Source organism: Adelges cooleyi, unplaced genomic scaffold (assembly GCF_023614345.1).
Source record: "Adelges cooleyi isolate 19-005CV unplaced genomic scaffold, UGA_ACOO_1.1 ACOO_flye_CR_arks_rails_tigmint_CR_PRNA_23, whole genome shotgun sequence".
In the NCBI taxonomy this organism is placed as follows: domain Eukaryota; kingdom Metazoa; phylum Arthropoda; class Insecta; order Hemiptera; family Adelgidae; genus Adelges; species Adelges cooleyi.
In genome coordinates, this window is record NW_026095893.1 from 4,525,858 (window position 1) to 4,550,449 (window position 24,592).

Here is a 24,592-nt window from a genome sequence, read left to right on the forward strand (position 1 = left end):
TTGCGGTTTTAAAATATTGGATAACTGTGTTTAAGAATTATGGTTGCATTTACATTAAATAGACAGAATAATGTAATCCTGATTTTATTTGCAGTCGAATATCTCCAAATACTCACAATTATTATATTGTAAGCAAATTACATACATCTAAGTTTGGATTAGGAGAACGAACGTTGAAGTCTATTAAAAGTTTAATTCATTGGTACGAGTACTATAATTTTCACTTTAGTACGATTTCTAAACATTCATTCAAATGGTAAAAAGTATAATAAATAGTCTATTAAAACATATAAATGAAGTGTGAAACATCACTATCCGTCACAAGATAATATGACTTGTATTAGAAAGAACAGGGGTTGTGTGTGGTACCTAGCAAGGGTATCGCGTCAGAGACTTGTGGAAGTGTCTCCGCCACCAAATTCAGGAACACTGTCAGTGATAGCAAGATGGTCACTCCTGTAACAACCAATTTGTTTTTATGATCTAAAAATAAATTTGGGAAAAACATATCCTGATAAAAAAAAATCAAGTTTAGTTCAAAATTATATCATATTAGGTATATTATTATTTGCCTATGTATATAGCATGAATTATTAATAGTTGATATATAACAACATATTTATTTGTGTATGTTTGTTGTTTTTTTTTTTGAGGGTGGATATATATATATATATATATATATAATAACATGTCCAATGAAGTGGTTCCTCCAAGTACCAAATGACAATGACATTTGTCACCATGCAATCTGTTTGAACATGTATGCGTTTTTCATGATCCTACCTATTAGGGGAACCGCTTCGGACGTAGTTGGCATTGACTCGGCGACCAGGTTCAAAAATACTGTTAATGACAGTAGTATAGTAATTTCTGAAACGAACACTCCATTATTTCCATCTAGTGTGTCTTAAGCAGTTAATTAAGTGTTCTTTACGCAATAATAATTGCTTCTACGTTAATAGTTAATAAGTAGATTAAAAATTGACTAAAAAGTGTATATAATTTTCTGTTTAATGAAGAAACACTGAAAGCTAAATATTTACAATGATTGAATATAAAAAAAAAACAATTTTATAAAGGCACATCTTTATTCTGTAACCTCCATTCCATACATAAGGTTTTTTTAAAAAACATGTAATTATATATTTTAGACGATATACTGTACTTGAATCCATTATTGGCAATTGTATATTAGAAAAAACTGTTTAAATAGTTTGGGAACTATGATTGGTTTGAAAACTAAAAAACCGTTTAAAATACACAAAGACAGTAAAACCCACATACGTCGGAGATTCATCAGTCCTCGGGGACAAATCTGATGGTTATAGATTTTGTACCTCAGTCAAAGGATTTTTAAATTTTTTGATCCTCGTCTGTCATTCAATAACAATAGCGTATAGTACGCAATTATTACAAAAATAACTCCATTAATCTTTACGAAAAAATAGCTGCAAAACGTTCCTTGAAATTATTGTGAGATATCTACAAGCCTGAACAACTTTGTACCCTTTGATCGTGTTTAGTCGGGTGGTGATGAACAAATTATATCCATCTAGCTTCTTATTAAATCCATTTTTATCCCTTTTATTACTCACTCTCTCTATCTCTCTCTCTTTTTCTCAATATTTTTCCTATTCGTTTTTCCCGAATCCTTTGCCTGGTGTTGAACTGTAATAACATTTTTTCATTTTATATAATCGTTTATTGTGTTCTTACCGAGCGTGAGTTTTTCACCACAGTCCGGTGGCAGCGTAAAGCCCAAGAGGGCCATGGAAGAGATGAGCACGCACGGTACGATCAGGTTGAAGAAATAATATAATGTCCTCCGTCTGATCTTTATTTGGAACGTGATGTCCACGTACGGTTCTGGGCAACAGGCGTACATTATCACGTTCTTTTTCCCTGGCATACCTGAAAACATACAAAGTAGTAATGTTAGTGAAATTTCCCTTCAATGATTTCCTAACCTTTAGAGTTTCAGACCTATAGAGCTAACACAATTCGATTTTACAATAATAAGAATAATCACAGGTCGAGAGAATAGTATACAATTTTTCTCATTTTTGGATCCGAAAACTTATGTATCATATCGGTACATAATTAGTTAGAGACTTTCTGAAGAGAAATGTTTGAATTTTTAGTTTGGTTATTACATTTGTATAAACCTATTATACAAGATAATCACAATTAGTATTCAAAATATATACTTTTGCAAGGAGGGAGGGCAAGGGGTCAATTTATTGACTAAACAATGAAAAAAATATATAGGTGTAGAAAAATAAAACTAATCAAAGTTTATTATATTTTGTACGGTTATATAGTATTCATATAATAGTACTAATACAAAATTTTAAGTTCCTAAGCCTAAAATAGCTTTTAAAATCCAAATTATAAAATTTCTCTCGTTTTTCAAGTAAAAAAAAAATTGACGTCAGATTTTGTTTTATTCGGGGGTGAGGAAGTTGAATTTTTTTACTTTTGACCCTCCAAAGTACCATTCGCATACGATTTCGGATCTATAGAGCTAGGTTATCGTATTTACGACACAAAAAACACACACATTGTAAATCAAATAAGACAAAAAAATAACAAATATTTACCTAAAAGATACCATTCACCATTTGTTGTAAAATCTGAAAGGTCTCCGCCGTCCGATTTGAGCACTAAATCCAACTAAAAATAAAAAAACAAAACATAAAAAAAACATATGTATTAAAAACTTTTAAAAAATTGTTTTGTTATTTAATTATAATTTTATATTATCTTTTCTTTGAAAATTCAGCAATCTTAAATTTATTATATAAATATAATAATTGTTATCTGGGGTTTGATATTTTAAGTTCTAGACGATATAAAAATTATGTTTTATCCCGAATTAGACAACTGACAAGCATATATAAAGATGTAATAAAATTGCTATTCGCTGAAATAATAAAATAATTTTACTTTTACAATAAGTTATTCACCGATCCCCTTATCTAATTTTAATTTAGAATTTATTAAATTTTTATTTGGTTTTTTGAAAAAATAATATCTTTTAACAATTTTTGCACTCGCACTTATTTTTTTAACTTATTCATTAACTGTAGATGCGCTCGAGGAAAACTAACACTAGTTACATAAATGAAAATGATAAGTAAAATAAATCAGGTCACGAATATATATAAAATATAGAATGCTTTAATGTGTCTTGTTTAATTATGGGAAAAAAACATATTGGCCACGCTTGACTTATTATATGGTTTTTTTTTTATAATAAGTTAGTGCAACACTTTCAAGACATGTTAGGTTATTTAAATTAACTACTTTTTTATTTACTCATGTATACATTTTTGAAAATAAATCGAAAATATCATTTTTGAAAGTTGGACTTGAGTTAGTTTACCTCTGTACTAGGTTTAAAATAAGAAACGACCTCGGCGGCTATCTGAAAGCCATGTAAAAACCCGGCTATTAGGTAGCCGCCAAAGTAGCTTCTTATTTTGAACAGCGTATAGACATTAGCGTGTACTGTAAAAATAACAACCTGAAATCCGTTGTACGTCCAGCTACCGAATTTCATATCGCAGTGTTGGTCATCAAATGGAAACCACGTGATGTCGATTTTACAGGTACTCTTAAAAATACCCGGTGGTACCCACAGGCATGTACCGTTATGCCTCACAACCACGTTTGTTTGATAAGTTCCATCGAATTTCTCGTCGGCGCTGAATTGATATTCACGAACCAAATAAAAAAAAACAAAAAAATAAATATACAAAATATCTGTATAATTAATGTTTTTTTTTTTAAATATCAACATAATTTAGGTGTGTGTATTTGCATTGTAAGTTTTATACTCAATGTTTATATAAGCCCGGGTAAAACTGAATCTGTGTAATGCGCATTCGACTGATTCTTTTTTATTTTATTTTAGTTTGTTAGCGAGCGTCAAAAAAAATTGTTATTAATTAAATTAAAATATCCCATATTAGGTATATTATATAATTTATAAATTATTTTATTACTCTATTATGCCTACCTAATTATGTAACTTATTGATTAATATATTGTAAAAACAAGATTATGTTGAAACAATTAAAATATAATAAATTTAAAAAAAAAAGGTACATTATAACCTATTTTGGTTATAAATCACTTATAATGTTTTTTTAAAAATTATAGTTGTGATTTTTGATCTCTCGGTGTTCGGCTTTACTAAAGTTTCAAATTTGAATGAAGTGTGAACTAGTCCAAATTAGATAAAATTGAATTACCATTTAATAAGTGTTCATGTTCTACTTAATGTTCAGTTAAATCGATTCATGTGCATGCGTATTCGCTTGTTTTAAAAGTGTAGCTTATATAATCTACACTTGACTTACACACTATTTGCAATTATCATAGAAAATTCATACAGACCTGTTGTACATCAGGATGTCAGGTTTCCACAGACGGTTTGGATTAAACCTTAGGTCCTTGACACCACCATACTCGGATATGTTCCATCTTAAATTGTAGTCTACCCATTCCTAATAAATATATTATAATTAAAAATAACATTTTTTTTTGGTTATTGATATATTATGGTTAAAACTATGAAATTATGGTCAAATAAGCATTGGTTAATTAAAATTTGTAAACTTCTATGTTTACATGATAACAAGTACACTGCTTATTATTGGTACCACTTAATAGACCATAATAATTAACACTACCTTACGTAACTATTTAAGTTGTATTACTTATTCGTATAAATTTGGATAAACTTGTATATTATCATAACAAAGTTAAGTGTGAATATCAGCAAACGTAGAATTGAAAGTGATTTATTACGATGATGTTTTTTTTTTATACTACTCATTTTCTATTTCTTTACTTTCTTTATAAAAAATGTCAATTAAAAACGACGACGAGTTTTGCGTACTTATAAGTTTAGAGCGGTTGATTATTTTGCACAGATAAAAATAATACCATACATTGAAATATACACTATGTCTCTTCCTTAGCTCCGAATACGTTACTTACTTTAAAGTTAATATTGTCATTAAGTACACATAGTCAGTATATCGAATAAACAATGTGACACCCGTGATTGAGTAGGTATCCATAGTTATGTAGTTTTGAACGTTGAAGGTTAATACGCTTATACGACCGGCTTTATCCGTAAAAAATAATAATAAATATTAAAGGAACACAATTCATAAAATTGAAGAGTAGCAAAAGTGCGAGATTACACAGTTTTATAATGATTAGTATTAGTATTATGCGTTTCTGGAAATTAAAGCTTACATATTTATAGTTGAAATGTTTCTATGTGGATTAAGACATTTTACGGAAACATGATGAAAATGTGCCTTTTACTATAATAAATATTATTTTATAAACTACTATACATATTTAAAACTTTTCTCGTTATTTTTTAGTAACGTTTTGGCATAAGATTTTTAGGTACATTTTTTAAAAATAAATATTACAACACAGCAATTGGGATCAATAGGCGGTTAAAATAAAAATTAAAATAAAATTTATTACCCATACAGCAAATAACAAATTTTAAATTTAAATATATTTCTAAAGTAGATACTAATCTACCTATCGTCATTACCACATACAACCGACCAACTCCTACATACATTTTGTAACACTTTTATACTAATAAAGATAAACATATATAATAATTGAAAAAAACTGAGAAATTTTGGAAACAGGTTGAGTTTTGTAAATATTTTGGAAACATTGTTTTAAGTAGGTAGTAGCTTGTTTGATACAGATATTGTAGACACAACAGTAAATATGTCCCAGTAATAATTGTTTGGCGGGGAAACATGTCTTTTAGAGTTTAGGCTATACGCTTCACAGTTTATGCCCAAGTTATAGGCGTACATTATAATTCGTTGCACGATTTTGATTAACAAAAGTTTCATTTAAAAGATTGGAACAGAAATAATAATAAGGGTTTAGAATAATAGCAATACCTTAAATCAGTTTTTGGGTTCTTCATTTTGTACAGAAATTTTAAGTGCTGCATTGGCATTGGCATTATAAATAGCGGTTTCTATTATGTATTTGATTTTGGTATTCAGATATTTCGTATAGGTTACTGTTAAACCGTATGAATTGGATTAATAGTATTATTATGTCAATTTGTATTCTCGTTAAGCATAGCTTATCTGAGAATAGCGGACAGTTTTAATCCCTGTACGTTTATACAAATAATTGATACAATGGAACGTACAAGACCGTACTCCCAATGTGTATGTTAGTATGTCTTTGTATAAATGTTATAAATTATCAGGAATGTCTCAAATAAGTCAAACTATGTTGTATTAACAAAAGTGGTAGATTTTTTTTAATAACAAAAAAAAGTTCATTAAGTACTTTATTGTTAATTTTCCATACAACTGTAGAGATAAATTATGTATGAAAAATCCCCCCCCCAAAAAAAAAATGACTACCGAAAATGTAATGTAGTCATACAATAAAATATCCGTAAACTAAGCGAGTTAAATTTTAATCAGTTAAGTTAGTATGAAAAAAATATCAAGACACACGAAAGCATCGAACAGTACAAATATTGTAGTAAGTCAAATTAAACATTGGTTTGCTGTTTAACAAGTTTATTTTTGCACAATCCATCAACGTCACACGAGTGACTGGTTATTGGAAGCCATTTGCCCTATTATCTACCTACTATAGTTTTCCTATACTAATTCCTAAATAGAACCGAAAATCGTACTGAAAATTAAATTAATCATTACATTCAAGGTAGTCAGAAATTAAAATGGATTTGTGGAGCTTATCGTTGAGTTATAAAAATGACTATCTAAAATGAATTATAGTCTAATATTCTCTTTTATTATTTGTATTAAACAATCTTTACAATTTTTATAGATTTAAAGCACACGCCGTCTGCTTATTAAAAAATATTGTTTAGGCATTATAACCGAAAAAATGACTTGAAGCTAGAACTAATAATGATGAGTATAATTTCCTACCTATTTATATAAAAATGAATGTCTGTCTGTCTGTCCTTTATGCATTAGTACACCATTCATCCGATCGCCATGAAACTTTGGGAAGTTGTTGAGTACACTTCCGCGAAGATAATTGGCATAGTACTTTTTGAAAATTCCACCCCTAAGGATGGCCTCAAACACGAACTTTGTACTTTAAATACGAAATATTTTCAGTTGCTAAGCCAAAATAAACACTTGGTTTGTAACCATGGTACTCGAGCGAATGGTAGGTGATGATTAAAGGATCAGGCCGATTCTATGCACCACGATTCTGGGCAAGCTTTTAACTGTTGGAACGGGATCTGGGACTGGGATAAGGCCCTTGAGTAAGAGGAGGACATAATAACTGAAAAGAGTGTCACAAAAACGCTGTCACGCTGTTATCTCTTAAGAGATAAGAGATTAGAGATGAGGGATTGAAGGTGGGAATGGGAATTATTTTACTCAGCCATGGCAAACTAAATCCCGGGCAACGCCAGGTCCGGACAGCTTGTAACTTATAAAAACGTTAATGGATCTTAATTCTTAGGCAAACGATATTTGTATTATAATTTTATTTTAATTTTTTAGAATAATTAATACGGTATTAGTTATTACACTTGTTTTTAAAGCTAATTGTTCTATTTTATTTATCTATTTTATTTTTTTTAAATGTTTTTTTAAAGAATTTGTCTTTTGATCTCAAGGGATCCAGGATATTTTTGGTTGTATTATGACATTGTATGGTAAATTATATACATAACTTATTTTAGAGTTATCTGCATCTAAGTGTTCAGTAAATAGAATTTAAATAAAATGGTGATTCTTTTTGGAAAGCAATTTTTTAACATGGACTTATTATTGGGCTGGGGGTCAATCGGAAAATCTGTATAAACAGGGTGTATTGTAAAGTTCTACCGAGCTTCAAATGAAACATTCAGGATGCTCTATGAGTACAATAAATTATATTTTTTTTTTTTAATTTTAAAATTATTTAAAATAGAACTCGTATCTCATTAAAAAATTGTCTAATGAAGAAAATAATTTCAGATTTGAAATCAAGAGAAAAAATGTATGTAACATGTTTTTCGGTATCTGGCCACATATACGTCCACAGGGTGGCCACTAAGTGGCCAGCATGTGACTAAAACCAACATATGGCATGCGACACATCATTTAATATAAAATAATTATTTAGACCCCACTGAATTGAGAATAAAATTCTAACCTGAAATAATGTATCATACGCCATTTGTTGGTTTTGGTCACATGCCAGCCACTCAGTGGCCACTCGGTGGACGCAAGTTTGGCCAGATACCAAAAAATCATGTTACATATTAATTCAACAATATTTTTTCTCTCGATTCCAAATCTGAAATTATTTTTTTCCTACAACAATTTTTTAATAAGATACGAGCTCTATTTTAAATAATTTTAAAATTAAAAAAAATATTAATACCATTTATTGTGCCTATAGACCATCCTGAATGTCTCATTTGAAGCTCGGTAGAACTTTACATTACACCCTGTATAAAGATAAGAGATGGTGGATTAGAGATATGAGATTACTGATTAGACACTGAACTTTTTACCTATAAAATAATGTTAATAATAACACAGTCCAAACCAAATACAGAAGAGTTAGCAAAGTAGGGTGTAAGCATTTATTAAATATGAATGTGATTTTATCACAAAAAAACGCTGTGATGTGAATCTAATTTTTAAAAAACTAGAATAATTATAAAAAGACCAAATTATTATAACAATATATGTATCTGTCAAGTTAATAAACTTATTGAATTATTAAAATTATAACTAGTCGTATAATTTCAACCAAGACACTACGCGTAGACCTCTATAATATTAGTGTTTGTTGAAGGGGTTTAAAGCCATTTAGTTCTCTTAGTAATTTTATTGCTACTTTAATAAAATTTAAAAGTGAAATATATTATGGAATTCAAAATATAACTCTAAATAAATACTCTTAGTTAAATAATCAAACAACAAAAATAAACATAACATATTTATCGACTAAAATAGTATTTTATTAAATTAATTTAAATGTAACTTTATACCCATATTTTTGGTATGTTAGTTTTTATAACAAAAAAATCGAATTACAAGAAATGTCTTTACTGCTTTAAATTTCAGATACATTTTTAAAAAAATGAGAACTCAATGTCTTACAGTTTTATAAGTATTTTTTGCTAGAATAATTATACTATATTTTTTATGACACTTAAGTTTATATTGCCATTATTATTTACCAGATTTATAAAATATTTACCTTTATAAAACTAAACAAAATGGGCAAAACGCCGAACTACTTACATCTGATGATATTTTTTGAAAACATGCTATACTGCTTCAGCCAAGTTACGTGTAATTTAATGGCTTGTTGCCAAAAAAAGGCACTTAGAAAAGATAGTAATTTTAATTGGGTCCTACACTTGTCAGGTTACATTTTCACAAGGTATTCAATGTAATTTTATGTCATCAGTTTGAAATAAGCATAGCGTTTTTACTTTGTTTGCAGTGAGCAAGAGTCGAATTCATTTTATTTTAAATACTAGAAATTTTATGCTTTGGAATATTTAAAATGATTACCTTAATACATTTATATTCCTTACGCTTTTCATTGCCTGCTGTAGGCACCAAAGATGATCGTATTTTAGGTTTTTTTGAAATAATTGAATGTTTTGAACTTAATTGTGTATTAAATCAAAATAAAACTATCGTATCATATTTAATTTGTATTTTATTAATATTATTAATTATAGTTAATTTACTAAACTAGCATGTTCTTCGTTTTAATAATTAAATGCATAGGTTACTTTTATTTAAAAAATATAAATTCCGATAGAAATATATGATAATGTGTACAAAACTTATCGCACATTTAATTAAATTTTTTACTATGTATATATAAATATTTTTGTAAAAAATGTGTATACGTATTTTTAAAAAAGGAAAAATTAACCACACATTTTTTTAAAATCACACTAGTTTTTTAAAAAAGCAAAAAAAAAAAAGTACAGATAAACATCTGTTTAATAATTATTGTCTTATGAACAACCTTAACGTTTAACCATTTGTTTTGATATTTTATCGGTAAATAACAATACTTAAAAGAAATATAAAACTAAACATTTTTTTTATTACTTACCATATTCAACCAAGCATTTGTTATGACAATTTGGTTTTTCTCGTCCTGAAAATGTTACAGTTTTGTTATATTGGTTTCATTGTAAGAATTTATATTAACACATTTTTATGATATAGGTCATAGAAATATGCATACCAAACACGTACAGTTTAAATTTTTAGTAAGTTTTAAAGAAATGAATGCTGCAATCGTTAAAAATTATTTAACTTATATACTGGTTTGTTAAGTCTTAATGTTAATACTATTTTTTTTTAACTACCTTTTCATAAAAATGTTAACTAATTTTGTAATTTTTTTATTATTATTAACGTTCTAGAGTTTATGAATGCAAAAAACATTTTGCTACTTTATCACGTTTCCCATTTTAAAATATGCTAATGTTTTTAGTTCTTTTATATTAATTAATATAGTAATATTTTTATTTGACTACGTAATGAACAGTGTAATGTATTTGAACATAAATTATTAAACTTAAAAGGCTAATGCCTAATTGTATATTAAATTCATAGATTAATATTAATATTATGTGTTGTGTTACTTATACTATGTCCGTGAAAGTAATATTAAGTGGCTTATTAAATTATAATATTTATAGGTTGTGTACCATATAAATTTAGTATGTTCGCAATAATATATTTAATAGTTTTATGTTTATTAATTGTTCCAAACAAAATAAGATAAGGCTTCCAAAATTAGAAGTCACTGCACTTATTTTCCACTGCACTGAATTATATTTTATTCTTACACAATTTTTGTGACAACAAATACAGAATATGTGAGTAAAACAAATACTCATCGGTAAAAATGATATAGATAGAGAATAATAAAATAAAAATTTATTACTATCCCTTCTGAGGTAAGGACTAATTTGCTACGGTTTATTTTATTTGTTAGTTACTTTTATGGTAACCTCTTTATTATTGTAAAATGTTTTTCTATAAAAGCATACTTTTACGCCATAGCGCGTTTGTTCTTTTTACATTTTCGAGAATTGAATAATTGGCTTATAATGATTGCCCCACTCGTGCATTATTTATAATTAGTTACGTGCTCGGCGTACAAAAGTACATAGTATAGCACCATTGCATTCTTCTTTCATATTTTGTGACGATATGTAATTAAAATTATATAGTGTACAATATACGAACCACGTCAATTATTTGCTGCAGTGTAATTCCAAACGTAACTTCCAAGGGATCCGATTCGTTTGATACTGGCCTTTCCAGAGGATTGTATTCCATTAGTAGCTCATCCAGAAGCATTCTTTCATATCTGCCTTGTACACTTTCTAAAACACAATATTAAAAAATAATTCTAAATAATTATTGATTCACTATTATGTATATACAATATGTTTATTTAAATTTTAACTATATTTCATACTACTAATTATTATTAATAGTTTCCAAATAAAAAAATAAGATAAATAAATGAGATACATAAAGTTAACAGTGTTTTAAATACGAAGAAAACAAATAGAAGAATAGTTTACATTATTACCTGGTTTAATAAACTAATAATTGCCTGTATAAACAAATACGTCAGTGGTGGTAAGAGAGGAGGTAGTGCGATGTCATCAGATTTTAATAGCATTCGCAAATATAATTCATAAGCACGCGCCCAAGTCTAACTTCAGAAATGATATCTTTTAAAAACGCAATATACTGTCAATGGAATTTTATCGCGTTACAACATAATTATTATATTTAATGTAATATTCTACATTTCCAGTGGTTGGAGACATAAATAATTTGAAAAATACATTTACAATGTGTGCCTTTATATTGGATGTACTATGTTAAAGCACTCGTTAATCATTCAAAAAGCCATTATCCCTTGGTTTTTTTTATTAAATAGTTTTTTCGCCTGATGTCAACGTGGGACGTGGGTAACTGTGCCATTTCATTTGAATCTTTTATGTATCCTGCAAGAAAAGATGTAAAGAAGTATTGTCAATTTATTGCGTCGTTCGTACTCCGATAAATTATTGTATGCGCCTCAAAATGATTAAAAGAAAAACAAAAATTGGAAAAGTTTTAAACTTTACATGATTGCTATGCAAGTGACTACTTAGAAACTGGATGTGTACACGGATAACGCGATTTAAACTCTAACTACCCATACAAATATAAAATATATAGAAACAATATCAATTAAAGTTTTAGTTCATCCATTCAACGTCTACGTACTTATTAGTTTAATTGAGGCGCCTAGAACACATTTTATTGATTTCAAGAAAATCAAGCTCAAAGTTTATTTCCAAATGGCGTTTCCGTTTAGGGGTTAGGTGATTTGCTACCAGATCGCAGCCAATGATGAATAATTCACTTATTTATTTTTACCACCAAATAAAATGGACAATTTGTAGTTTAACTGTGCACTTAACTCAGATTTTGTAAAAATGTCACTTATATACCCCTTGTGTTCTAGGCGTCTCAGTTATTATGAAATTTAATAGCTCACATGGAAATGTAGAAATCTGATGTCTGTAGTTTTCCCGAGTGGAATTATTAAAATTAATGGATCACTCAGTCACATTTATTATGCTGAAAGTTTTGAAATAAATGTCAGACGTAGTATTGTTTTTTTTTCATGTTGTGGCCCACTTGGGTACGTACCGATTTATGATTTTGTATAATATGAAATCAAAAATAGCGGAAAGTTAAAAGGTTTTTGATTTTAAGCTGCGTAGGTGAAAAAATATAAATATATTTACATAAAAAGGGTGAAAAAATTAATAATATTTCCATATTGAGGTTTTTAAAAAAAAATATTATATACGGATATAATACGACCAAAAAATGATGTTTAGAAATGAAATCGCACAGTTTAAAAACATATATTAATGTATAATATAATATAACTTGTGAGTGACAAATAAACGGTAAGCTGAGCTAACAAGTATTGTTCTACGAAAACTATTATTGTAACTACACGTGTTAAAATGTATACAGAGTTTATTTTCCCCATTAGACTAACTATGACAAAATAAATTAAAACGGTCAATACAATTTATAATAATTAATTTAAAAGCTGGAAAACGTGAAAGGTTACAGTTGTTAACGCTAGTGGGTTGCTCACACATTTTGGTAAATACTATAAGCTCTTTTGGGAAAAACCAAACTCTTGGCTGCGTAATATACCAAATCTTCATGCCACGTTTTTAATGTAATAATTTGGCAAAAGTTTGGTAACGCGTGCACATGCTCGAAAGCGTTAACGACTTTTGCTGGGTCCTGTGTATCATATTATGCTATAACACATTTTTTTGTCAGTGAACCATTTTTAATAACTTTTTAATTTTAAACTGAAGTGGGGTCGCTGGACTCCTTCTTTTATCAGGTATTCATGTTAAGTTAACATTAATTTATCTAATTTGCTTATTGTATTGTATGCTTTACGTTTTTCGTTTTTACTTTAAACTCATAGCTTAGTTTAACTTCGATGCGAAGCTTATAGAAGGTATTGATTTTACAATGTAAAATGTGAATTTATTATGTGTGTGCTATTCTCGTGTTAGTAATTTTCAAACCACTGGACCGACTTAATCGAGTAGCACGTCGATTAGAAATCTATCTGGAATGTACCTCGGGGGCCTAAGAAAGGATGAAAAATGCGGCACATTTTCCTCCGTCCTTCTCGTCTATATTTTTGCCAATATACAGTATAACCTAACTTAACGTGCTAACGAGACGCGTTACAGGTCTGTACTTTAATACTGAAGACTTTATGAGCATTTCTGTAACCACATCTAATTGGGAAATAAAACAGTTTTCAAATAAACGGCTGAACAACTAAATTTGATGGGAAAACAAAATGCCAATGAAAGTATCTCATCCGTTCTGGGCGTTATTATTTTCCTTTATAAAAAAAAAAAAAAAAAAACAATATTTCTTATCCCTTTACTTACTGCTTTGACTATAACCATTTGCAGTGGTTCACAGCTGCGTGCGGGTTTTGGATTGTCGGAAACAACAACTAATTAGGTGAGTTATTAATCGTGGTCTTGTGCCGTTTGATCGGCGGGAACGACAACGATAACAGCCAAAGCGCTAACGGTGTGGTGTGCATTTATCATTTGGACAATTAACGGCTCCGTACGGGCGTGACTATTGATTGGCACCACTGCCGGCGGCACTCTTTCGCACGATGTTTGCCGAGCATGTGTAAGATTTGAGCGGGTCGAGTTTAATTACAGGCATCACAGCCACACCGCCGACAATCGTGACTTTTATCAGCTTTTCTTTGGCTTCGAGACGGTCCGACTTTCTCGACACGAAAATAATTTATTACGAGTATCCGAGTAAAAGTTGTATCAAGGTAATAAATAATGACTTAATGTAGCAAAAAAACAGAAGGGAAGTGTACAAAAAAAAATGTTGTCCGATAAAATTGTCCCGCGGCGCTACTCAGCAGGATCACGGACGACGTTTGTAGTAAAAAAAAAAAAAAAAATATTTATATAATTTGAATATTTTTCTTTTCCCTCGCGCATTGTCTCCGGTATAATACGCTAAAATACCACGGTGTTAAAGTCTACGCTGTCTAATTTACTTAACGCTGGTTTCTTTTATTTAATTTTTTTTTTATTGACTCGTAGAAAGAAAAAAAGATGTAGAACAAATTCTGATAGTCATCAAATCCGTGTGAGCTACAAAAGTCGCGTTAAAATAATTTAACGGCGGTGAGCGTGAAATGCGTTGGTCGTTCTAGAACGAGCCGGCGATTCTCTATTTGATTATCTTTTCATTTTGTTGACTCTGAACCAGGTACAATAATGGTTTTCGCCGCCGTTGTTTAGTGCAGTTTCGTCGCTACAGTATGGTGCGGTGTGATTTTATGTCGGTCGCGTCAATAGCGCCAGGTCACTTTGCCATGTTGTCGGAGGCGTCGTTCGATTTCAATTTATAAGAATCCCATTTTGTGTCCAGTGGCTGCCCATTTTCTAATTCTATTAAATTCTATTAAACGCAGTCACTGTGGCAGCGGGTCAACCGGTAAAATCGTCCCCTTTAGTGGACGGCGCGGCGGTTGTTACCATTACCATAGCGTATACCGATTTTTGCCCGTAAGAAACGTTTGATTGCGACGTTTCTAACAACAGGCAAAATGTTCTCTACAAAGGGCGTCCGGTCGCGTTGCGTTGCTCATACGCTTAGTTCGAGTAAATAAAAATACCGCCACAGATTTTAAATATTAAATACTCAATGAAGTTTTTTATTTGAAAACTTTTATTATTATTATTCATGATTGATGAACATAACGTTGTCGTTCGGAAAAGAAACTAAAAGTATCCCTCGAACAATAGGTGAAAAAATATTTTTTATAGTAGTTGTTATCCGACATAAAGTGATTTACCTAACATTTTTCTACCTCTTAAAAACAAAAAAACTAATTACAATTCAATCTATTAGAGGGAATAAAATAATATCGGTTTTGTTTAATCAAACGACAGTCATATTGTGTAGTGCTGATGTGCCCATTGCTGCTTTATACCGGATGGGTGACCAGTAGTGGTGGGACTATTCGAATAAAAAAAATTCGAATATTAGAATACTTTATTCGCACGAATATTTGTTATTCAAATAACGAATATTCGAATTTTTTATTCGAATATTTTATCATTTTCTTTACAGGATTAATTAGATTTAAAAAAAAATAATTAAGAGACAACTAAGGTGTCCTTGATCTATATTTAATAATTTTTTAACAAAATAAATATAATTATTACGAATTATTCTTTTGACAAAATAAATATTATTACTTGTTACAAAAAAATAAGATTTTAACAATTTATATAGATATATAATTACAAAAAACATAAATTTGACAAAATATTCGAAAATTCGAATAATTTGAATAATAGAAAAATTCGATTCGAGGTCTCATCTCTAGTGACCAGTCGGGATTTTTAACGGCGCGCGTCCCATTCCATGCCCCCACCGCACGTGTTCCACACTTACACAAAACCAACAACTAATGGCCAAAGTTGCCTAGGAAAAAAAATAACAGTAAGTTAAAATATTCCCATCACCACAAAAATGAGCGTATAGTATTTTAGTTGTGGACGGTATTTTTAAGTACTCAATTATTTTGTTACTTAACTTAATAACTACAAGTTTTGTTCAACATTTTCTAGATTAAGAACGATGGATAATATTTGCTTTTTTGCAAAATGTTCTATGTATATTTATACTGTATTATAATAAATTGTTAAAAGTCATTATTCATTAGTTGTCAAGTTTTAGTTTTAATTGGCAATTTATTGATTTAGTTAAAATACATAATGCCGTGTTACCAAATCACAACGAATATGTCCATCGATGTATGGAAACGTTGTTGTATTGATAATAGTTTTATAACATTTAAATAATAATATTTTTATGAAGATTTCATCACATATTTTAAGTAATTAAAGAGAAGCTGACTTTACGAAACGTTTGGTTTGATATTATTACTAATATAATTAATTGATGGGTTTGGCATTCATTTTCACAGAGATAAGAAAGTATTTATTTAAGTATAAACTGTGGAGCACGCAAAAATGCAGATAAATGACCGGAGCTAAGTACCTCCATTAAAATAAAAATCATTTTGAGAACGAGGGGTGCATGAAACTATTTTAAAGAAGATTGTTATTTTAATCGCCGTTTGATAAATTTCTTTATAAACTAGGAAGGTATAAAAAACCGTTTTGGCATATTGATTATTCTTAGCTCTATTGAAAAATAAAATTAATGCACTATAATAAACTGATTTTTTATTAAAACAAAGTCCCGAGTATTTTGTGATCAATTGAATTAACTGTTAAGAAAAATGCATTGCCATTTATAAATAAAACATTGTAAATTTTCCATAGAATAGATTAAATTAAATCGAATATAATCTATTCTGTGCATTTATTATAAATGATTGTTAAGTCATTATTAAATATCTAAAAAATGTAAAAATTTTTTTTAAAATAACACATTAAAAAAAACTTAGTAAAACTATTTTTTGGTGGCAAAACATTTTGTAGAGTGAGACGGGCAAGTTTGTTTTTAAAAGACATAAGACAACGGCTATAAAATTTTCTTTTTAAAAAACTCGTTTATTCATGAAAGGTGTTAAGTGTAATATAATATTATATATGTTAAGTGAGATTTAAGCTGTAATTAAATGGCTAATAGCCATTGGCTATAAATAAATTCCATTTAAAATATTATAGTTATAAACAACAAATTAAAAATAATTATAAAGCAATATAAAATAACAAACATACAAAATCGAACCGAATCACCAATGAATGTTACAACTACACCACAGTTTGACAACATGCAGTAAAACACGGGTTATTTCACCGTATAATAGTACAATTATATCGAAAAATATGTACTTTGTCTATATTGCCAAAAAATATGGTCGTTAGCAATTTTGTAAAAGAACCAACTTACGATTTTATATTCGCTATTTGTTTAGCCAGGTAAAAAGGTCAGGAGTGTAGGAGTTTACTATGTTTATAAATATGTAGCCGTACATTTCCACTAAGTATAATAAACATCTTTAAATGTGACTTATTTAGATGGCAATGGATAAGTAGAGTATACTCTAATACCAAATTCACATTAAAGTTTAACGTTTTATTATAATTAAAATACAAATAATGGTAGGTGCTGTAGATTTTTGCAACAGTGTTATAAGCAGCAAATTTATAGAATCTCATTTCCGTAAAAAATCCCATTTACTGAGTTACAAAGAAATATATTATAATATACTCAGCGTCTAATGACTAAAAACCAGTTTTCTGATAAAATACTATTGTTTTGTAATAATATCATTATAAAAAGCCGTAAATAAAAACAAACTCATTTAAAATTATAAATGTTTATCATTTCCTTTTTATATTTTTTTCTACTTATGCGGTATAGTCAGTAATCAGTATTCTTTTATCTTCAAAGCATTGTGTCGGGATTCACTGTCTCAATTGTACTGTGTATAACTTTTAATCGCTAGTGTAAGTGTTACTATTTAATTTTATCAGTTAAAGAAAATCATAAATGAATTATAAACTACATTAACCATTATTTTAATTTCAACATGTTTTTGCCTACACATTTTACCTATATTTGATCATACATAGCAAATAAGTAACTGTCTACGCCCCACTTGAGTTAATACTTCTTATTGTGTTTTGTACGCTATGCAGTGTTATTTTAATTTGGGTTTGCTTGGTTAGCCGAGAATAACTTTATGCTACACTTGAAAGCTAAAATAGGTATAGTTTAGTAGTTTCGTTAATACCAGGGAAAATGGGATAGAATAGCTTAAAGGAGTACCTATATGGACATTTTGAAAATGAAGTAGTAAATTAAGTAAAAAGGTAAACAGATTAGGAAGTGGGTAGATGTTATTAATGGAGGCGTATACATTGGGTAGTGTAGAGAGATGATAACAGACAGAGACGTAATGAAAGATCGAATAGGATCCTACTAAACCTATGTACAATGTACATTTATTAAATAAGACAAAAAGTCAATAACAATACATTGAAAAATATATACATCGTGTTAACAACTTACAAGTAAAAACAATGCAAAATTCATATTATATCTACTCATTGATTGGTTTATTTTACATTAATAGATAAACTATTATCCGTGGCTTTATTTATTAATTGAATTGGTACATCTTTCTTATTTTTATTAGAGACATAAAGAAGAAATGAACAATAAACGAAATAAAAAAGACGTCTGCCAATTAAAGAATATAAGGAAAAGGTTGGTACCTCAGATTATTATAATTGGTGATTCAAAATAAAATATAGTTACTTTACGAGTAATACAACTATCATTCATAACTGTATTTTATTTTTGTTATATTATATTAGTATGCAGTATCAAAAATTACTTTTTCAAACAAATATTTTAAATGTTAAACATTAAGGTGACGCGGTATTGTACAGGTTATGGTGATGTATAAAGTCTATGGCGCTTAATTTAATTATTGTTATAAAGGAAAAAAACTAAAGAAATAAAGTTTTACTTTTAATATTTGGAAGACCCTGAAAAGTGGAAACAAAGGAATTACAACCTAACATAATTATCAATCTGAATTGTATACATTCTAACTTAATTGGAATACAAAAAAAATACCTTCTCAGCTCCGAATCGAACTAAAAGTATAATGTAAAAAACAAAAATCTTGAAAATAATCTAACCTAAAAGGTATCGTGTTAATTGGGGAGGTGTACATATTAATGATTCTATTACCTACTGATGACCACGTTATTGGTTTACTAAAATTAGCGAAACTACGTAGGAAATTACTAACGATAAAGCAACTTTTATCATTAATCATTACCATCACTATAACAAATCTGTAACTATTATAGGTATTTTCTTAGGCTGATGTAGCTTACGATAATAAAGGCGGCATTATTATTGTACTTGTTTTTTTTTTAATTTCATATTGGAGATAATTACAAATTAAGACTTCATGCACGATTAGTCTAAATGGTTTGAGAGCTGAATAAACCTAGAACCTTATTAAGAAATTCACTAAAAAAATCTTAAGGATTTAGCAACATCGGCTATCACAGCCGGTTTAAACATTACGTTTATGTTTTTTCAAGCGTTGGTAGACAAACAAGAACGTTTTATAATACAAATTATACAAGTTTTACACGAAAAAAATGAAACTCTGTAAGAGTATGTATGAAAAAAAATCAACTTTTCCTTTTGAATTAATAATATCTAAAATTATAAATTACAAGTATATTGCAGGGTATTCCAAGTAATGACGCAAAATTGAAAAGGTATTAGTTATTTTTGGATGGATATTTTAATGTTAGGGCTTCTTTAATGAAACATTATAAAGGAAATCCATGACGTCTAGTGACCTATTTATTATAGCCTTTTATGATGTTTAGTCGGATTTGACGTAGCGAGAATCGATTGTAGAAATAAATAATATTCATATTGTAATATTCATATTACAATAGGATGACCGATGGTTTTGGTAGAGAGAGCACATAAAGTAAGGTATGGTGTTAAACAAAAAAATCTGTACTTGAGTTTGAATTACATAAGGGCAAAATTTACGGAGCGACGACAGCCAGATGAAATGAAAGGATTTGTTTTACCAAATCTAAAAAAAAACACGTCAACTTTAAAACATTGCTTTCTACCCGCAATGTATGACTACGCAAAGATAAATACGGGTTACCAGTCCTTAGAAGCTTAAGTTATTTTACGAACAGACCATGATCTACTGTATCAAAGGCTTTTGGGAAGTCCGTTATAATGACATCTATTTGATAGGTCTTATCAAAGTTTTCAACAATTCTTATAAGATAATGTTACATTGCCGACAGCAGTTGACATTTATGGCCTAAGTCCACGTCATTGTACAGTTAAAATATTGCTTTTGATGTAATATTCTGAAAATCTTACCTACGTATTAAGGCCAAGGCGTGACGTAAATAGGTCAATGGCAAATACTACAGCAGAGCGATCATTGAATGTACTCAATGCTAATTAGTAATAACATATTCATTAATCATTTTTAAAATTTCAAAAGGGATAAACAGTTTGTGAATCATTTTTACACAATCACTGTAAGGTAAAATTAATTTTCAAAAGAATATTTTTTCGGGGTAATTAAACACCTAAGAAATGCTTTCTGATTAATTTAAACTTATGTATAATGAAGTGAAATAAGAGATCTAAAGTCTGATAAAAAGTAATCGAGGAAGAAGGTGGCTGACTATTAAAGATAAACAGGCTGCGGAACTCTTGTTTTGCATTATAGGATAAGAAAAATAAAATGCTGTTGAAGTTTAGACACGTACTTTGATAAATTACAAAGTGAATAGTGTAACAAGTGCTAAGTCAAATTTGTAATTCAATATAGACACTTACACTTAGCTCAAAAATTTGAAAAATGTATTCTTAAAAAATACTATAATCACTCTACTGTAAGTATTATTAATTATTGTTTATTTGCTTAGACAAAAAAAATGATTCTTTAGCTATAGTAGCTAAACTTTATCTATCATTTATATTTAATATATTTAAACTCTTACACGATGGGTTTTAATATCTAAATGTGTTATGACTTATGTGTCAAAACAAAAATATGCTTTTGATATTAAAAAAATCGTTTACATTTCTATTTGAATAACTCGAAATTTTGTATGGTAAACTTTGAAACGCGTACTGTCAGAATACAAGCGTTCGCAGCGTGTCAAATATACGTATTCTACAATTTAATATAGAATGTAAAAATATAAACTTAACATAAACTTTCTACTTCTAAGGAATTGAAAGACTGCGTTTAGTTTTATATGTATAATTTGTACATATATGTACAAACTCTATGTTGTTTATAAGTCTTATTTAAATATTTTTGTAATAAATACATGACTTGCAGTAGATACTCATCGCACGTTAGCAAGATGTATAATTTTGTATTATAAATTTTGTTTTTAGTTATTTAATAGATAAAAAATTCCCTTGTTTAATTAACAAAATCGTAGGAGTGTGTTGTATAAAAAAATTATTATCTGTTTTTTTATGATAATATAATAGTTGTTGTATGTATTCGATTTTATGTTATTCATAATGCAATACACTTATTAAAAATATTTTATTTTAAACACAGGCTAGTTCTCGTACCTCAGAAAATTCGGGTAATAATTTTTACAAAACTACAAATTAAAAAAAAATTAAGAACGGGCAACTATTTCTTACTTTTTTCGCATTGTTATCACAAACAATTTTTTATATATGTATATTTTGCGTTAGTATATATCTACCGTTGAACGAAACAACAAAAAATATGTTCTTACTGCCATTTGTAGGATAATAATATGATAGTTATAGCTAACTACTAAGGTGCAAGCATTATGTTTGGGTAGTTCAATAATATAATTCATTGTTTTTTGTGCAAGTGTTAAACATGTATAATGCCTGTAATCCTTATTCGCGCAGCTTTAATAAACAGTGTCCAGAGTTTTTAAATATATCTCAAAGGTAACACAAAGGGGGAAAACAATTACAGTTAAGTTTTTTGTAAATATAAGTCAACTACACCACCTAATGTGTTTTTTTTCCGAAGCATACAATCCATAAATCGAATTATGAAAAAATAACTCAATCAACTTTACAGTAGTTTTAAAAATATCTATGTCGGCGAAATAAATGAAGTTCTGAAACTTTGAATTAAAATACTGAACATTTGAAAATATTATTGTGTAATATCGTTTTCCCCTGCATTCCTTTATATGTAATTACCTAATACATAATAACTTTAATAACAGCACGTTTGATACTGACACACTTTAATTTCACTAGCTTTACTCACTTAAAAATCGAATTACAATCACTTATTTAAACTTAATACTATTAGCTCCAACTATAAAAATATTCTCGTTGAGAATATAAAAACAAGAATACTAAGAATAAAATTTACAACATAAACCGTCACAAATATGATGTTTGTAATTTGAATTGGAAGTTTGGCTGTTATCTAGATTTTACATTCAAAAAGGAAGTAGAAAAAAAAATAAAGGGAAGCAAGTATTTATTGTATAATATAAGGCAATACTTACGTCATAATTAAATTGTCATTTTGGTATTAGTTGTGTTGTCTTATAAGTACCCCATAATATTATATCATTTTTTAAATAAAAATCTTTGTACACGTATTCACTCGATATAATTAGACAGTTTTTTTAAATATATATTTTTAATTAAATATTTTTTATTTTTATATAAAAGTGTCAGTTAATAATTTTAGATAGGTTTTATATCAAAATCTTTGTTTTAAAAATAATTGTATTTACGGTAAGCTGTTGTTTTATTGTTATGTTTGTATTCAAAAATGCTGTTCTGGAGACATACAATACATTTTTGTCATATAATTATTGCGTATTGGACAATACAGCGACAACCAAGTAATCAATTTATATCAGACGACGATAATCCAAATCTTAAAAAGATTTTAATTTTATACATATTTACGAAACGTCAAAAGTATATGTTATAATTTATAACTATTAGTTATAAGTTATAATATATTATACTTTTTTTGTTTATTAAATTATATCTATTCTCTTCTATTATTCCTAATTTTGAAAGGAATTTTTTAAATTATCAAAATACTACAGATCACGATAATATAAATAATTTGTTTATACTAATTATTTATGTTTATTTTGCAAATGAAAAAAAATATCGGTTTGTCTTAGTAGTTACAAATTATTGATTTAACGTAAATATTAAATTACTATTATAAATTATTACATAGGTATTTTATTTAAATCACTTATCATTGTAGTTGTTTACCAAACATCATTAGTTCCGTATAAAAACCAGGAAATTGACATTTGATTTAATGCAAATACATTGTTGATGATTTCTAAATATTAAATAACAGTGTACAAGAGATGAATAAAATGATTTTTTTTTTAAATTTCTTAAAAGTATTATTTTATGCTGGTTGTTCTCAACTAAAAAAGCGAAATTGTTTGACTTAATATTATTATAAGAAACACGATATTTGAAAGAACAGCATTTTATTTCTTTAATAATTGTTTAATTGTTTTAGCTTTTTACAGGGAGTTGGCCTACAAAACATTGAAATAATATAAACGGCAAGAGAAATAGCCGGTGGCGTTTTTGGGTTACCACCGGCCATTATAATAATACTCATGGACCACATAAACATTAAAACGATATTGCAATACTAATGTACGCATGTGTACTGTGGATGAGCATATGTGGTTGCACGGTAGGCACCTGAAATTGTTAATAACAACGATAATGATTATTATTTCACTGTAGTCTGACTTCTGAGTACCTGCTTATTGCAATAGTGGACGTTACAAATATAGTTGGCCAATAATAATGGCACAATAGTTTGGACTACGATGACTTGCTTTCACTGTAATAAACCGGAAGACGGAAATCAGAATTGCAGCCCTAATGAAATTTGATGAAAAATTAAATAAAAAATTGTATAATAATAAAACAATAATTTTATAAGGGAGTGATTCAATGTCAATTTACAAAAACAACAGTTGTTGCCATTAAACATACAAGGTGATCCTCTTATCGTGAACCACTCAATATCCCATAGGGTTTAATAAGAAATTACAATTTTTTTTTTCATATTTTTTTTATACGATGTGATCTCAATTTTTCACAATTTTTTTTGTTTTTACCCCCCTCTCAACTTAGTTTTTTTGATAGTAACTTTTGAAACTTAAATGGTAACGTATATATTTTATTAAACCCTATGAGATATTGAGTGGTTCACGATAAGTGGATCACCCTGTATAAGTTTTGTACATACTTGTACCTATGTATTTATATCGTGAGATTTTATGTTTTGACGTTGGAAGAACGCGTCCACTTTGATGAAAAACGGTTCTCGACTAAATGTCTGGGGAGGACGATGACATGAAATA

General features: G+C 28.6%; 1 protein-coding gene across 3 annotated transcripts in view; it reads right to left on the reverse strand.

Annotated features, from left to right (window-relative positions):
* Positions 1-24,592, reverse strand: part of LOC126836103 (acetylcholine receptor subunit alpha-type acr-16-like) — a 90,508-nt gene that overhangs the window by 8,915 nt on the left and 57,001 nt on the right. Inside the window, exons 2-9 of one of the 3 annotated variants that reach the window (XM_050569148.1) lie at positions 11,292-11,431; positions 10,144-10,188; positions 4,402-4,511; positions 3,527-3,707; positions 2,601-2,673; positions 1,717-1,911; positions 784-870; positions 370-456 (exon numbers count right to left, since the gene is read on the reverse strand). In XM_050569148.1, the coding sequence (XP_050425105.1) occupies positions 370-456; positions 784-870; positions 1,717-1,911; positions 2,601-2,673; positions 3,527-3,707; positions 4,402-4,511; positions 10,144-10,188; positions 11,292-11,431 (918 nt within the window). The remainder of the gene's footprint in view (positions 1-369; positions 457-783; positions 871-1,716; positions 1,912-2,600; positions 2,674-3,526; positions 3,708-4,401; positions 4,512-10,143; positions 10,189-11,291; positions 11,432-24,592) is intronic. The other 2 variants (XM_050569146.1, XM_050569147.1) reach the window with 2 other exon arrangements.